Here is a 16,675-nt window from a genome sequence, read left to right on the forward strand (position 1 = left end):
CCTGCGCTTACTCCTCATTTGAGACGGAGCAGGTTGTCTCTTGCAGGAGGCAAAAGAAATGACAGGCAGGCAGTTCTTGCCACAAAAAAGGGGGTTTGCCATTGCTGTGAATGCTGCTGCTGCACCCTGATCATGCCAGAGTGCGTCTATGAAGGCGAGCACCAACATCAGAGTGAGTCGCGATGGTTCTACATTCTGAGTGGTACTTCTTCCCAAATCTGAACCGACTGTGTGAACTGCATGCATCTACTGCAGATGACTGACACTGAAATGTGAGCTGTTGTAAATTCAGTCACACTTCTATGGTAATGTCTGCGCGTATGTTTACTCCTTGTTCTGGCATATGTTTTGGCTTGTCTCGATACCCAGATACAGATGGTATTTTAATTCCAGGGCCGGGGGTCTTAGTAAATGTAAACGATGACCTAATAGGACTTGTTACACTACATAAAGTATTAAGTGCTGCAGCAATAACTGTGATGATTAGCTCAGGATAATTTAAACATGATAAAGGAAAATATTATCAGGGTAGTTAATAGTAACATCTTTTGCAACTGCGACGTAATCATGTATGTCGCACTCCTGCAGTTTAGGAAGCTTTTTGTTCCTACCCCCTCCCCCTCCCTCTCCTGCTGCTTGTCTCCCTCCCTTGAGTGTGTGAGGCAGAGTAAGCCTCTGTCATTTGGGAGAGTCATTAAGTACAGCCTCAGAGTTAATGTCTTTTCTACTTCAAAAAAAAGTTTTCTTTTTACCTTAGCCGTTTGAGAACTGTGACTGGAAGAAGGCAGCAAATTTGGAATGGAGCTTCAAGTAATGGACACAAGTTAGGACGGATGAGAAGAGTCTAAAATTCACCTGATATATCCGCCAGACACTGAGGCTGTTATCTCAGCAAATAGCAAATACATCTGACTGTGAGCTCGGCTCTGAAAATAATGGTGTTATCAACACTAAAATATCCAACCAATTCTGCGTCAAGATAGGACAGAAAGTCTAATTCATCAAAAACATAATGTTTTTACCTTGTGGCATACATGTGGGTCTACTTATAGCCTGCAGACTTGGAAAACACATCAACAGATTTAAACAAAGCTACAACAAATTGCTTTTGGCAGAATAAGCAATGAATATTCATAGTCAGACAGCAGGCCCTAAAGTGCTGTCTTCATAATGCAATTCTATCCCACTCCACCTTGACAATGAATAATATTACCAGAAAATGCAATGCAATTAAAGCAACCCCTTGTTCCCTGTCTCCCTTTGCCACATGTGTCGCTCCCCCACTCCCCATGCAGTACAGTGATAACATTAAAAATTAAACAAGTCATCTGATTTCTTTACTGCAAAATTCATGTATAATAGTGTGGTAGAATAAGTCGCCTCTGGCCAATTTTTTAGCAACAGCCAGAGCAGATAAGATATAGGAGTAAAGACACTGAAACTCAATTAGACATAAAGAAAAGGAGACATAAATTGTAAAGAGGCAGTGGACGAGCCTGAAATCAAAGGTTAGAAAAACCGTTCTGCGATTGTTTACACTGTTGATTACAAATGTACATAGATTAGTAGTCTCAACTGAATACATTATACAAATATGCACAGATCCGCTGTTTGCAAACACACGACCACACACACACACACACACACACACACACACACACACACACACACACTGACTAACAACTTAACCATTTACTTAGACAATAAGGGTTTTTTTTTGGATTATTCCCTGGTCACAGTAAAAATTAGCAGCCTCCACGAGCATCATGTTCGACTGGTGAAACTCTGCTGTGAGGTGAAGGGAAACTGCTCGTGACTCCAGCTGTATCAAAAGGGACACGTTGTCCAGACACACGCCAAGCCAGCAGCTAGGTCAGCAACATGGCTATCAACAAGTGACAACATATTACACAGAAGTGCAAAAAAGAAAGATGTAGTGAAAGGGGCTGGCTGATGGCTCGTTTCTTCAGATATCAGAGTGAAGGCTTATCAGAAATACATTTCCAAAGCAGAGGAAATACAGTGTACCCACTACAGAGTACGTCATTGACTAATGGAGCCTCTTGTCACATGTTGTCACATTGCTTTGCGGTAAAAGTCAAACCAGATTGAATTCTTCTGTGTTTCTGTCAGAGCTCCCTGCAGTGGCACAGCCGCTGCATCGAGAGTGGTCCCATTCAAATGACTGAAGGGCTGTGGGCTCTTTTTCCACGCAGTGTTCTGTCTGAATCCGACCTAACTCATCTGTGATTTTAAACGAATAGAACACAGCATTAGTTGAGGCTGAGCACTTAAGCCACGCTTGCATTAGCTGACTGACATAACCTGCTTCATTCATGCTTCACAATCACCGGCTCATTCATCAGCTGTTCGGCTACCACTTGACTATTAAGGTTGAATTCATACAAGTGTGCAGTGGAGCCATTATAAGATGGTACTTTTCACTGTTAGTCTGCTGATACCTTAATGCCAATGCCAACCTCCCCCACCACTCCACCCTCCCCCTTATTTGCTCAGTTTTTGGTATTGTTGATGTGACTAAGAGTTAATATTCATGTAGGTGTTTATTAAGTGGGATCAGCTGTCCCAGCAGAGTCCTCACTGCTGTTCATTATTTAAGAGCAGAAACTTTCCACATGCTAGAAATGTGTCACCAACTTAAGTGTGTAAGCTTCAGACTTTGCAGCACTCACAGACCCATGGGCCAATTACTGCCACTGGTTAATAATTATTTTTCACAGCACCTGGCTTAACAATCGAAAAACTCATCAACATTGAAAAAACACCACGCCAAATCATTTTCCACAGCTTTGCTATGATGCTAAAAAATCTATTCATCATTTACCTTTAGAGACCTAAAGCGAGCTGAAGGTCAGGAGCGGAGGAACACCAGGATTACCATGTTCCCTTTGAACAATAACCCCTAATACTACCTGACAAGACAGAAGGACAAAGTGAGTTCCAGAGAGGGTGTGAACACGAAGCAAACAAGAGAGAGACAGAGACACAGACACATGTCCTTTGAAAGGAAGAGAGGGGTAAGATATCCAAGTGGAAAAGGGAGAGTTTACAGGAGAGGATTTTCATTCTGTTATTTGCCGCCACATTAGACGACCAAAGGAGCAATTCAATTATGGAAAAGGATGGAAGGAGAGAAGGAAAAAAAGAGGAGAGCAAGAGGGCAAGGGGAGGAGAGGTAAATTGGAAAATATCAAGTTCAGGCAGGCGTCAAAAATGAATTCCTGTTGCTTTATGTGCTGTCTTTTATTTTCTTCTCTAAAATTAATCAAAGTGGAAATCCACTGTGAAACGCTAAATGCTAATTTTCATATCACATCACAGTGGTGTATCTTTTAGCCAATGTCCTTTACTGCCATTAGTGGCAAAAAGGTAATTAACTTGAGCGCGTCTTGGTCAGGTAGATTTTTATGGCTTATGTACAGTAGATTTCCTATTGTGCCTTTTTTAAAAAACAATAAAGTGTAATGACTGCAATTACTCATGACAAGTCTTATTTGAGCTGTCAATTAAAAGATCAGGGTTATTATAATTCTTAAAAGAGGACAGCAGCATGGGTCCCAAAAGGAAAACCAGACTAAACTCTTTTTATGAATTGAATATTTTCTGGCAAGTTGTCAGGCAGCTGCTAATACATGGCATTAATACACAAGCATCAACTACAGGCAAACATTAAACAGCAAATGAAGACCATTTTTTGCCAAGCGAGTCAGACTGGTAAGTTTGGGCTGTTTATCAAGTAGAGAGGCTGTTTGGCTTGCTAATGTAGGAAAGATGACAATAATTTGACTAGTGCAAGAACACACCTGACAACACACTCAGACCTCTCCAGCTCCACCTCCGATTTTATCATATTAGTTTAGACATCTATGACCACTTTCAGTGCTTTTATGTGAACTCAGTTTGCCAAACGAGCTGTAAATATCTGGAAAAATATTGATTTGGCTTTGATCTGATTTGGAGGAACTTTCCTCACACACTGCCTCTGATGATTAACAGGCGTGCTACAAATGCATTAATTCACTGTCCTTAGAACAGGAACGACAGCATCAGTCCTCCCAAGGTCAAAGCCCTCCAGAGACTGCAGTAATTATGAAGCTATTTGTTTCCAACCACAAGTCGACTTTTTTCAGAGCATGACTGAGGTCATTCCATAACTTCAACAACATGTTTATTATCATAACCATGACCAAGAAGGTCCCCTAATTTTAGGAAAGTCGTTATTTTAACCCAAGCCACGACATAACCAAGTGGTTTTTGTGTCTAAACCAAATACTAACCACAGCATTGTCATATCACTAAACAGAGTTACTTTTCATTTCACCCATTTGTAATGGTTTTGGTTTGGTTTTTGTTACTTTGGAGTGCGTTTACATGCATACTAATATCCCAGTTTTGACCAGGTTTTAGCAGTATGTAGGTTAAAAACCTTGACACAAGTTATGTAGCAGTTAGTAAAATAAAAATTATGATGATAAGCAATGTAAAATTATTAGTGTGCTGAAATGAAAGCAGTAATGTAGAGGATTTTTACTGTCTCCATTAATAATGATTAGATGAGATGCTAAATCAGGCACATAATTGGTAAACGCAGACCAACCAGTTAGAACCTTGTTCCTCAACCGTTGAGGAAACTCAGCTGGTAGAAAAATGACATGTTAGCTGGAACCCTGGATACTGTTAATGTCATGCAAACAGGTATTTAACTAACCAAGTTTCTCAGGGCTCCATATAAATACTGAACGATGAACAAAAAAGAATAAGACTCAAAACCGTACTCGGTATGTAAGTCAGTTTATGCAATAAAACTAAGTTAAAGCCTGAACAAAGACAGATAAATACAGGACTGTAGAATACAATACACGAGTAAGTAGAGAAAACTTTGGCACATGGTTCTTCTTAGTGCAGCCATATGTCTAAAAATCCTACATGTCTGGGATGTTTTTGTAATCCGGAAAGTAACTAAATCATATAATTGAGAGGAAAGTCACATACAGTATCTAAGCTTCTGGTGGCTCCAGAGATTAAGTTCCAGACACAATGGATTCAGATGAGCTTAAACTCTTTACTCCATATTCATTTCCTGTAACTTTTTTTTGCGTCCTCTTCTACCTCTCTCTCCCTCGCTTTGATCCTCCCCTTTGGCTGCCGTGAGAAAATGAGTCATTATGAACCGCAGCAGTAGCTCTGGAGATGGAAGACCTTTCAAATGGCCGGTTGTATTTTCAACATGTGGTGGTATCTAAGCCTACACATCCTTTGAGTCTCCCTCCAAATGCTGCTCTTTTTCTCTTGATCTTGCAGTCTGTCTAATACACATACATGCATACGTACACACATTTGCAGGCACAAACACACACAACATCTGCTTACAAAGTTCAGACAGCGAGAAAGTTCCTTCTGTTCAGACCTCTGCTGTGTTTGTGTGTGTGTGTGTGTGTGTGTGTGTGTGTGTGTGTGTGCGTGATGGAAAGAAGCAAAATAATGAATTGCTCCCTCTGTTAAAGTGGTGTTTGACAAATTAAAATGAATGAATGTCGAAACACATGCACACAGATACACACACACACACACACACACGCACCTACACAGCATAAAGCTGCTTAGGCCAGGTCTATGAGGAGAAATATTTCCTTTAAGGCCCAGGCCTGACACTGGCTGCCTGTGACATCAGCGCTGTCCACCACTCACCTCCCCTGCCACAAGAAACTGAAATATTCTGCCCTGCCATGCTTGTGCATAGATCACTGCCTTTATTTGATCAATCTGGGTTCCCTGCAGCCCTGTTGGAGGAAGAAAGGAGAGTTCTAATTCTCCTCTTCCTGGCCGTCCTCTTGAAGGTGTTGGCGATGAGAATCATTTCACGTCCATCTGCCACAGGTCTCAGAGCTAATTAAAAGCAGTGGCTCGCTCTTCTTGACCTGAGCTGCGGGTCACAGTTAAAATAGAAATCAGCTTCAGCCACTGAGGAGGCAGCACTGTCCTGAAGTTGTTTTGACTGCTGATGGACAGCAGAAAAGAAAACAGACTCAATATGTCTGAAGTTCAGAGCCCATGTGAAAATGGGAGGAGGGGGTGGGCAGCAAATCAGAGTGATGGCAGACCAGGATGGAGACGGAGGGGGCAGGGACTGAGGGCTCCATTCGATTAGAGCAGAGTGTGTGGGAAGTGACAGCTTGTAAGTTCTTTTCTGGCCAGCATTTTGAGGGCTGGGGATTTTGGGAATATTCATACACATACAGGATGTGTACGTGTGTGGAAATACGGGGCAGGGGGGAGCACAGACACACAGGCATAGTGAGACTGCGTGTGTTGGATATGCAGAGTGGGGTTAGGGGCAGGCACGTGGACATAAATTGAGTGCGGTGGGAGAGGCAGTAAGACAGACAGCGAGATGGGGCTGGGGAGTCTGGGAGCGATGCATATCGGATCAATAAACTTCATAAACAACATCATCAGCTCGGTCACCACGAAGACAGCCAACCGCCAGGCACCATCTGGCCCTGTCTCACCGGACCGCAGGATCAGCCAGCGTAACCTCACGCACAAACACAAACGTGTACACACACCGTTACACACGCAGGGCCGCGCAAATATCCAGCGCTCTCGCTCCGACACGCATGAGCGCACACGGCGACGGTCGAGCCAGGTAGACGCAAGCGAGATTGGTCAGGAGAGACAGATTGTGTGTGCGAGTGAGTGCGCCTGTGTGTTTGTGTGCATGCACCACAGCAGTTACGCAGTTTATTCAGGAACAGAAGTTTATGGGTTCTGGAACAGTATATCCTGTAGCATGATAATTACAGTAAAACACAGAGAGAGTGAGAGAAGAAGAGCCAGCAGAGAGAAGCAAGCAATATCAAGAATAATTTCGCGGCAGAAAAGTAGGAGTGAGAGACAGAGCAGGGAGGTGAGGGGGGAGAGGGAGAGGAAGACATGTCTTGTAGAGACAAGAGGGGAGCTGCGGAAAAAAGGTGCAAATTAGTCTTTTCTATGATGGTCAAAGGAGGTGTTATGCATGAATCTTCATCACAGTGCGTATGTGGGGTGCAAGCAAATCAGACTATTCCATTTCACAATGCAGGGATAAAAGTTTTTGTCCAGATTATATTAATACTTGAATATGATGTCGTGGGATTCATGTACAACATCACTGTGCCGCAGTGTGTACCCAGCCCCAAAATACAAATAAAGAAATTATATGTGACCAGTCGATGGGGACAAAGGGTCTCTCAGACACTCCACACTTCATGTCTTTTAGTCTCTGTCAACCTGATTTGTGTGTCCTGCACAGACACTACACAAAATAATTAGGTAGTTAAATCAAGAAATATGAAGTGGCTCAAATGTTTAACACCGGCTGACTTTCTACATCATCCATTATTTCAGAACGCATACTGACATTTTCCCTTTGTCATTCAGCCAGTGTGAACATGTTTCAGACTTAAAAGGTGGATTAAAACTGCTGTATAATTTGTATTTAGCACTTTTCTGCTAAGGATTATGTCAGCAATCACTATTGAACTACTCATTAAGGTGTGGGTTCATCAGCCCCAAAGAGTCTGATATAACTAAAAGATCATTAAAAACAAAGACACTGAACCACAAAAGACTCTACAATAAAATCTTCTAAAGTACAGTCACAAGAATGACAAAAAATGTTCCTTGTTGATTTAAGTGATGCACATAATCGGTGTTAAGTGAAGAAACTACTTTTCCGTAGAAACCGATTAAATGCTGATGTTTAAAATAAGATGTAATTCACACTTAAGACAAATGAGGGTTTCATATTTGGCTAACTAATGAACTCAATTGCAAGTAAACGTAGCTAGACAACCTGAGCGAACTCTTCTGGTCTGATGTGCCAGCTGTTTGTCAGAGGTGTGAATAAAAGGACCATGTGAAATGCTGCCTGCTGAGTCCATGTCTGTCGCCTGCTTCCCTCATCCTTTTGAGGATGGACAGATTGTACTGGACGCTCGATACACGTTAATTAAGATGGACAAATGATTTCTAGCAAATTATTGGAGGCAATTTGTCTTCTTCTTCCTGCATAAAATTGGTATATAGTCTAAATAAAAGGCCTGTGACATGAAGGGTGAGGCCTCTGCTGTGTGAAGCAGCGCCTCCGCTCTTAATTCCCAGAATGTCACTAAAATTGTATTTCATAAAAATGTGTTAATTTCTTAGACCTTCAGTGGAGGCAGTCAGGTATTCAGTAGAAATTGTGTCTGCAGTTAAGCTGAATTTAATGAATTATCTTGATAATAAAATCCATGAGGCATGACTGTGCAGGATGTTTATCAGGTTTTTCTCAACTTAATCAAGATGAAGGACAAAGAGAAATGGAGGCAATGTAGCACCGTTAGCAACATACACTGGCTCCAGCATAGGCCACAGTGTCATCTGAGCTGTGATCCAGAGGCCAAACCTCTCTGCTGAGTGCCCGGCTGAGTACACCTGCCAAACCCTGACAGCCAATTGCTCAGTGTCAACTCGTATTGTGCTTCAAATGCTCTGCTAACCTACTGCTGCAACAGTTACATCAGTGCTTACTCTTCAATCTCTGCAGCCACCTCAGCTTCAACTCAACACACATTATTCTCACTGTATGCTTTCAATATTACCTGTAAGTGTTTATAGATGAGAGTAATAGATTAATAATATACAGTGACTGATATGAATAATTATGAACCACAGGTCCATGTCAGCACTAAAACAAGCCTAAAGGTGCCAGTGTGCTCCAAGATAAGTGCCTGTCACATGGTCGAATGCCATCTGCCTTCCAGGAAAGACTGTCTCAAACTGTGCACCAGTATCCCCACATTTCAATGATAATGACATCTCACATCCCTATATGACGGCTGGCTGTTCAGCCCACCTCTGAGTGTGACCTTTTGCCAGTTTGCCAGTTGGCCTTGTTAGTGCACCACAAAAGAAAAAAGAGTGCCTGGGCTGCTCTTCATGCACTGCTATCAGTGCTACCTTGATATAGATAAATAGCCATTAAATGACTAATTCATAGACAAATGCACATTTGTCACATCAGGGGCTTTACTGGAATACATCTTCAGTCAGATACTTATTTATTAATGTTTTGTTTTTAATTGCACGTGCAAATAGTAGTGCTCTTATTTAGGGCGGGCGACGTTAAGGAGGGGTGAGGGCGCTGCAGTGGTGATGCTCCGGCAGTAAACACTGTCCATGCCGGAAGTGTCCGGAGCAGCAAAACAACTGCAGTCCACCGTCATCAAACCACACTCGAAGGAGCCAAATTAAGTGAGAAGGAAAGCAATTTTCAATGTTCATTGAAAGTAACACTTGATGTGAACCCACGACAAAAATAACAATAATAAAAGTGCTTATGTAACCTCGCTCTGCAAGGCTTTCTCAGAAGCACTTGTGAGGTGGCAACTGTCATTAAAGAAGTGTAAAAGTTGCTGCCTGGTCATTTATTTCTACAGCAAGTCCACCGATAATTTCACTTGATAACACACCCGGGAGCAGTCAGTGTTCTTAATGGGGAGTTTGTTATCTCAGAGCGTGAGAGCAGCCTAATAAAAATCACTGAAGGTCTGTCTCTCAACACCAACTTTCACCGATGAGTAGATTCAAACAGGTATATACCCAAAATAACTGAAGATACTGCCTCAGTCTATAGTACGGTGTTCTAAAAAAATTTCCCAACAAACCTACACTTCCCTGCTTTGTCTAATAATTACATTATAAATACACTGTAAGAACATTTTTCAAAATAACGACGCTGACAGCATAGCTGTAGCAGCTATGGAATAATATGCAAATTACAGGCATTTCAAAAGGAGCCACACAACAGCTTTAAATAAACGAGTGAAATACGGCTTACACAACACACCCAGGGACCCTCATATCTCTGCTGCACAATTAATATAAAAGAACATCTCCATGCACCTAAAATTACTTAATAACCTTGTAGATTAGACAAGTGAAAAACATTGCATTCATTGAAAAATCCATTTTATCTTTACTTGATAATGTCCAAGGTCTATTGTACAGATGTCTAATGAAAAGGGTCAGTTATCTGAATGGCTTATTATTCATAACAATTGGTGTACAAGGATTAAAAAGAACATTTGCGCTTCTAGAGAAAGCTAATTAATATACCACTGTGGGATAAGAACTGTAAAATTAAAATTTTATCTAAAATGGTATTTTGTTACACACACTTCGAACCAGTGTGGGTACATAAATCACTTTGTAAACGTGAGCGTGTGCTAGAGAGAGAGAGACAGAGAATCAGAGAGACACCTACATTCGGTTGTTGGGGATTATCTTGTGTCCGTCTTTGTACCATGTGACAATGGGTCGCGGGAAAGAAGGAAGGGGAGGCTGGCTGATGATGGCTGCTCGGCCCTGAGTCGCCGTCTTTCTCTGCTCCTCAGCCGAGAAGTTTCCCAAAACTGGACGAGGAGAGAGGCATGAAGAGTTACATGAACAGCGTAGTATCAAATGACATTTAGCCAGAAAGAACATCAGCGCAAGCGATGAAGATCACTGCTGCCAACAAACACTTTTACAGCCTGGTCACAACACAAAGCGGCACAGCAAATTCATCTGTGTGGCACCACAAAATATTACCAAATAATACACCGACAGTAAAGCCTGCTGGGACAGGGCCATTAGTCTTCAAAAATTATTTCATGTGAAATAATTTCAGTGTTTAAATGCTTTGCACATATTACATTATGATATTACAGCCCAACTGAAATTCAATTGCATGTTTAGAGAGAAGAGGAGAATTTCTGATATATTCACAAAGACCTTTTGTACGCCCCTTCTTTTCGCCACTATTAAAATATTAAAAATAAATCTACTTTGACTGCAAAAATGGATGACTAATTGTGATTTCAAGAGAGAGGCTGCTTGTTGGTGTGGACAGAGTTGCCGCTGGTTCCCTTTTCGTCAAAAACAACACTGTTAGTCATTAAAAAAGCCTCCTGTATTGGTGTTTTTATAATGCTGTGAAAACTTGTGTACTCACAGGCCACCTGCACCTCTGTTCTCCTGCTGATGACGGCGCCCATCCGGTTCCTCACGATGCACTGATAGAGGCCAGCATCGGTCCTCTTCACAGATGGGACAGACAACCTAAAGACAGACAGATGCAGAGACAGCATCCTGTTTAGTGTGTGAAGTTTGTTTTTTTTTTTTTTTTGCAATTGCTAACTCACATTTCTCTGTAATAAGACTGCTATTCAAAAGGCTTTGCACAGTTCTCTTTACCGACAGGCAGCTCAGCACAACAGTTGATCTCAGATCCAGAATGCACTAATGCGACAGAAACACGTTATACAATTCACAGGATTCAATTCACTCGCATGCCAACAGCAACACACTGTGACTCATTATATAATGACCATAAAAATCACAAACAGGAAGCATTATGTATCATCATCGTCTTTGACGTATTTTTTATTTATCTATTTGATTCCATTCGACAAAGAGAAGGTCACTCCTTCAGAGTTACCTCACAGTGTGTGTCACAGAAATGCTGCTATAACATTCAAGAGGCTTTATTTGTTTGCATAGAGAAAGTCATCCTGGAATGAACATAGTTCAGTGTCCTAATTGTTTTTATTTCTTTATTTTTAGATACAGATGAGCAGGAACAAATTGGAGTCATTCTGTGTTCAGAGTGTAAATACTCATAGTTTTGGTGGTGGTTGAGTTTGAGTGAAATGGTCACTGAACGCATTTTGTGTGAAAGTGATGGAAAGGGGAAGGTAAAGAGAACAGTGAGTTAGCATTTGGAAACAAAGCAGCGATGGGAGTGATATTTGGAGACCAACGAGACAGAAGGGAAAGAAGGTGGAGGTCTGTCCGTATGGATGCACTCATGTGATTCTCTTCAGATGACCTTCATCTGAGAATGGATTTCGCCTAAGGTCATCAAAGTTCCCCAATAACAGAAGGGAAGGCGGAGTGGTGCATAGGTACAGTATGTGTGTGTGTGTGTGTGTGTGTGTGTGTGTGTGTGTGTGTGTGTGTGTGTGTGTGTGTGTGTGTGTGCTGTGAGGGAGAATCTTTTTGACTGCGTGCATGTTGTTTTTTTTTCAGAGGTGGGTTGTTAATGGGGTTTTAATGGACTGTGCTTCACTAATGGGAAGCTTGGCATAGGATCTAGGTTGGTGCCATGCTGGACAAACACACAAATGCATACACACACATGCGCAGACACATACACACATATAACACACAAACCGGATAGACGCTGTAAAACTGGACATCGCTTTGGGGCTCATTATGAATACCAGGACAGCCAAGTATTTAACTCCCAGGCTGTCAGTGTATGCTGCCAACACACACAAACCCACACACACTAATACACACATACGTACATCAAAGACTCACACACACAATTCCATTTGAATTAGGAATGACACATTACACAGCAGCTCTCATCCTGAAACAGATTTTGATATTGGACACTTCCTAACGCTGCATCTCTCTCTCTGTCTGTGTTCCATTACGTTTTAACAGGCCTGTGCTGTGGGGCTGTCAGTGCGGGTTTTTTCTAAATCCCAACCAGTTTTCCTTCATATTTCTCACTAAACACAAAGCACAATGCTGACAGGTCCCAATCAGGACAATCATTTCTCAGTAAATTTCTCTGACACAGTTTCAGCCTTGCTTGTGAAATTCCCAGTGATTCAAGACAAGAACAATTTCAATTTCAGGTTACACAGTAAGACAGCTTCAGCACAAATTGACCAAACCCTCCCTGTGCACTGAAAAGATGTAAAAGAAGTATTTCTACAGTGTGTGATGTTGTGATGTGTGAGGTCAATGTATAAGAGTGTGAGTATGGAGGAATACAACATCCCCATAATAAACCTGCTAGTGCTTAACATATGATTTAATGAACAAGGGTTGGCTTGAAAAAGTATCATTTCTGAATAATAAGTCCGTCAGCCACAAATGTGATGCAGTTTTGAAGACGATACAGTAGCCTTGTCAACAGCGTTCCTAAAAACAATGCAAATGCAAATGCACTTTTTTTTTTTTTTTTTGGAAAGTCTAATTTGTCTAGTGATGGTTTTATTATAACTCATGATGTGTAAAAGTATCAGGCTGCTGCAGCTGAACTGATGCTGCAGAAGGAATTGTAAGTGAAGTTTCTATTAGTGTAAATCACTGTCACTTCCAGCGCTAAAGTCTTCGCTGTCCAGTACATTAAACAGCAAATAAGAGACAAATAAAATGAATCAGACTATATTCTGAAGAGATGGCATGGAACGGGACAGAGTCTGATTCTGTACACGCCAGAATTACTCTGAATTACTGAAAATGGAAGGACTGCATTTAAATAGCGCTTTTATCCAGACTTCTTCACAATGTGTCTGACACACCGACGGCAGCAGGCTCCCACGCAAGGCAGCACCTTAACTATCAGGACCAACGGGGGCTGAAGCGCTCAAGAACACTTGGACATGGACAGGAGGAGCTGGAGATCGAACCCCCAACCCTTCGATTAGTGGACGACCCCCTCAATCTGCCTGCATTAAACTAACAGTGAAAAAAAGAAACAAAAACAATTCCAGATGGTCCCACATTAACACACACACACACACACACACACACACACACACACACACACTCTCATAGTCACTGCACCCTGCCAATTCAGCACAGCCCTGGCCTCACCAAACTAAACTAGCCAGAACGCTGAGAGCGGTCCAGAGCTGCACAACGCCGCCTGGCTCGAACAACGACTGCCTACAAAATGCTGGCTCAACCTCTCCCTCCCTCGGTGCGTATGAGTTCCCAAGATTCCCTCTATTTCTGAATGATGTGAAAAACAATTTTGTTTCACAGCTGCAGTTTTGCCGAGAGGGATTGCTTAGCTCTTACCAACCAACACACAGAGGGGCAGAGGAAGAGAGGGAGAGAAGAGAGAGAGAGAAGCAGAGAAAGAAGCTCAGACATATTGATTGGTTCTCCTCTTCTTTCCCCAGACCATATACATATTTATGGTGCTAATGTAATTATTAATCTCAATTTGGCTACACTGTCTAACTGTTCTGACTTTCTCTAAACACACTACATCACTTACAGACAGCTGTTTTTCCACGCTACAGGCCTGACTGAACCAAAAGAAGATTCTCAGAAGAAAAGATGGATAAAGGAAGACAAACAGGCCGACATGCACTTAGACAACAGAGAGGTTCATGAGAAAATGTATAACCATAACCAGTCAGTGACAACTGACCTGTACTGCGGTGTCCAGTTGGTGATGTTGCTGTTGTTGAGAGTCCAGCGGTACTGCAGAGGCCAGCTGCCTCCAGCCAGGCAGGTCAGCACCAGTCTGTTTCCCTCCAACACCACCTGCTGCCGCACTCCACCCCCGCGCAGGTAGGGAGCCACCTCTGACAGACAGATAAGCAGAGACAGAGAGAGGAAAACAAGTTTTAATTGTTATTTAAAAAATTCTGTCTTATTCATCTTTGGATAATAGCACAGATTTGATGTATATTCATCCACTGCAAAATGTGATACAAAGACTTTCATTCATGCTTTGTCCTTTGCACAAAGGCTGAGTGGAACAAAACACTGACACATCAATGTATCTTAATTTTACTGAAAAAGGTTTCAAATTTCAGATTTACAAATGTGGCATGAAACCAACGATAAAAAGAAATGTTGATGCATCTGCGACTGCACTTAGTTATATGTACTTCCTTCCTGCTCCCGCGGCCAAAAACTCTGACCTTCTCACCTTTATCACTCTCTCATTTATCCCATCATTAGTTAAGAGTTCCTGAAACAGGATGTCTGTGTGCATGTGTGTGTGGAAGAGACGGGGGGGGGGGGGGGGGGATTCATCTAACAGGATTTATCAGCACTTCCTCTGGAGATCCCCCACTCCATTAGTGACGTCTATCAAAGCATTCCTCTGCCTGCGGAGTGAGGTGATAAAACCTACACACACACTGACATGTACAAGTTTCCTCTCCCAAAACCTGTCAAGGAAAAAAACAAAAAAAACAAAAAACATCTACCTCTTTTAAACAAAGAATGCATTTGTTGCTATATATTTCGGATGCTCAGTCTAAGATGCATTAAAAAGAGATTCTGACGTTTATAACAGCACAAATTACAACTGCATGTCCCTGGTGCTGCGTTTGATGTTCAACAACAGCGAAAATTATGACATTACTTTTCAATTATACCTGGTAATTAAGGTGTACCCTTGGGGGCAACACATGTTCGTATGCATATGATGCATGTCAAAACAGTCGCGCCTTTTGTTTCCTTTGTAAGCCCGAAGAGGAGCAGCATGTGCATGGCGATATGCATCACTGTGTCGCCACGTCCTCTTTCCCAGCATGGATGCGCTTCAGTGGTCCAGAAAAGCAGCGGTTCTATCACATTTACTCGCTGGAAGGACACACCATTACTTGACTACTTCTTCTCTCTGCTCAGAGCATCTGCTGTGTTGCCGGCCATCGATTGAATTATCCCAAATGCTGGTCCATATTGCACTTTAGGCTTTTCATGAAGACAAAGGTCAAACTCCAAATGTTGTTTGAAAATCCTATTTTCCAGATGTGTGGAACTGACCACTGGAAAATACACATTCACGCTCACTCAAGCGTGTGGCATGTTAAGAACCTGGACCCAGCAAGCTGACACACAACCCTTTACTGTAATCAACAACAGTTCTTCACCTCTATCTCATCTGTACATTCCAATATCCAGACAACGTGTATTATCACTTGCAGTATATACAGTGTGGTGCTACACCCAATACTGTACCGCTCAGCCACTCACAGCACCAATACTGCATCTTATGATGAGGCTGTTGAAATCACTTACTCTGCCTTGTGAGGCACATTTACTGAATAGCTCGGCTGCAGCTGCTGTCTAAACAATGCCATCCAGTCTTTAACTCTTGGCTCAGGTGGTCAGACCTGTCTCACCGCCGCACAGCATAGAGGCATCACGACTAAAGGGTCTGTCCACAGCAACTAGTGCTGAGGCCTGGATCCACTAAACAAAAATCAGCATCTGGGTTTGGGGTGTGCTGTGGGAGTATGGTCGGGGGTGGTGGTGGGGGTTGTAGAAAATGAGATTTATTATACCCATCAACTACTTACACACACATACACACACAAACTGGGTTAGAGGGGGCAGGCTTATCTGCTTGCTACAGTATGTATGGACAGGTCCATAACTCTAAGGCAGAGTTTTACACTCTCTCTTTCTCTCTCTCCTTTTCCTGTCAACTCAATCTTCTCTCCTCCCTGCCTTTCCAACTTTCTCAGTTCTGTCTTTCCTGCAGCCCTCTCACTTCATCTCTGTTTCCTTCCTTATTCCTTATTCTCAGTGGATGTCTCAGGGCCACCCTTTTCTCCCTTTCTCCTTCTCTACTTTCCAGTGTTTCACCCTCTCCCTCTCTCATCTAGATTGATAGCTGCCTGCTCTGTGCAAAAAGAGGGAAGTGTTCCATCTAAGATAGATTTATATGGGAGTGAGTGTGTGTGTTTGTGTGTGTGCAGGGGTGAGAGAGACGGTGTGTGAGTGTGCATGTGAGCATAAGGATTTATTTGGAATATTCCATTTCTACAGACGATGGCTGGCAATGCAGACTCCAATGTCAAACTGCTGACCAGCGCTA

At 42.3% G+C, this 16,675-nt stretch overlaps 1 protein-coding gene across 2 annotated transcripts in view; it reads right to left on the bottom strand.

Moving 5' to 3' along the window:
- Positions 1-16,675, bottom strand: part of sdk1b (sidekick cell adhesion molecule 1b) — a 236,004-nt gene that overhangs the window by 129,795 nt on the left and 89,534 nt on the right. For both annotated transcript variants that reach the window (XM_076728478.1, XM_076728479.1), the window contains exons 2-4: positions 14,267-14,423; positions 11,039-11,145; positions 10,310-10,457 (exon numbers count right to left, since the gene is read on the bottom strand). In XM_076728478.1, the coding sequence (XP_076584593.1) occupies positions 10,310-10,457; positions 11,039-11,145; positions 14,267-14,423 (412 nt within the window). The remainder of the gene's footprint in view (positions 1-10,309; positions 10,458-11,038; positions 11,146-14,266; positions 14,424-16,675) is intronic.

Source organism: Chaetodon auriga, chromosome 4, assembly GCF_051107435.1.
Source record: "Chaetodon auriga isolate fChaAug3 chromosome 4, fChaAug3.hap1, whole genome shotgun sequence".
Taxonomy (NCBI): domain Eukaryota; kingdom Metazoa; phylum Chordata; class Actinopteri; order Chaetodontiformes; family Chaetodontidae; genus Chaetodon; species Chaetodon auriga.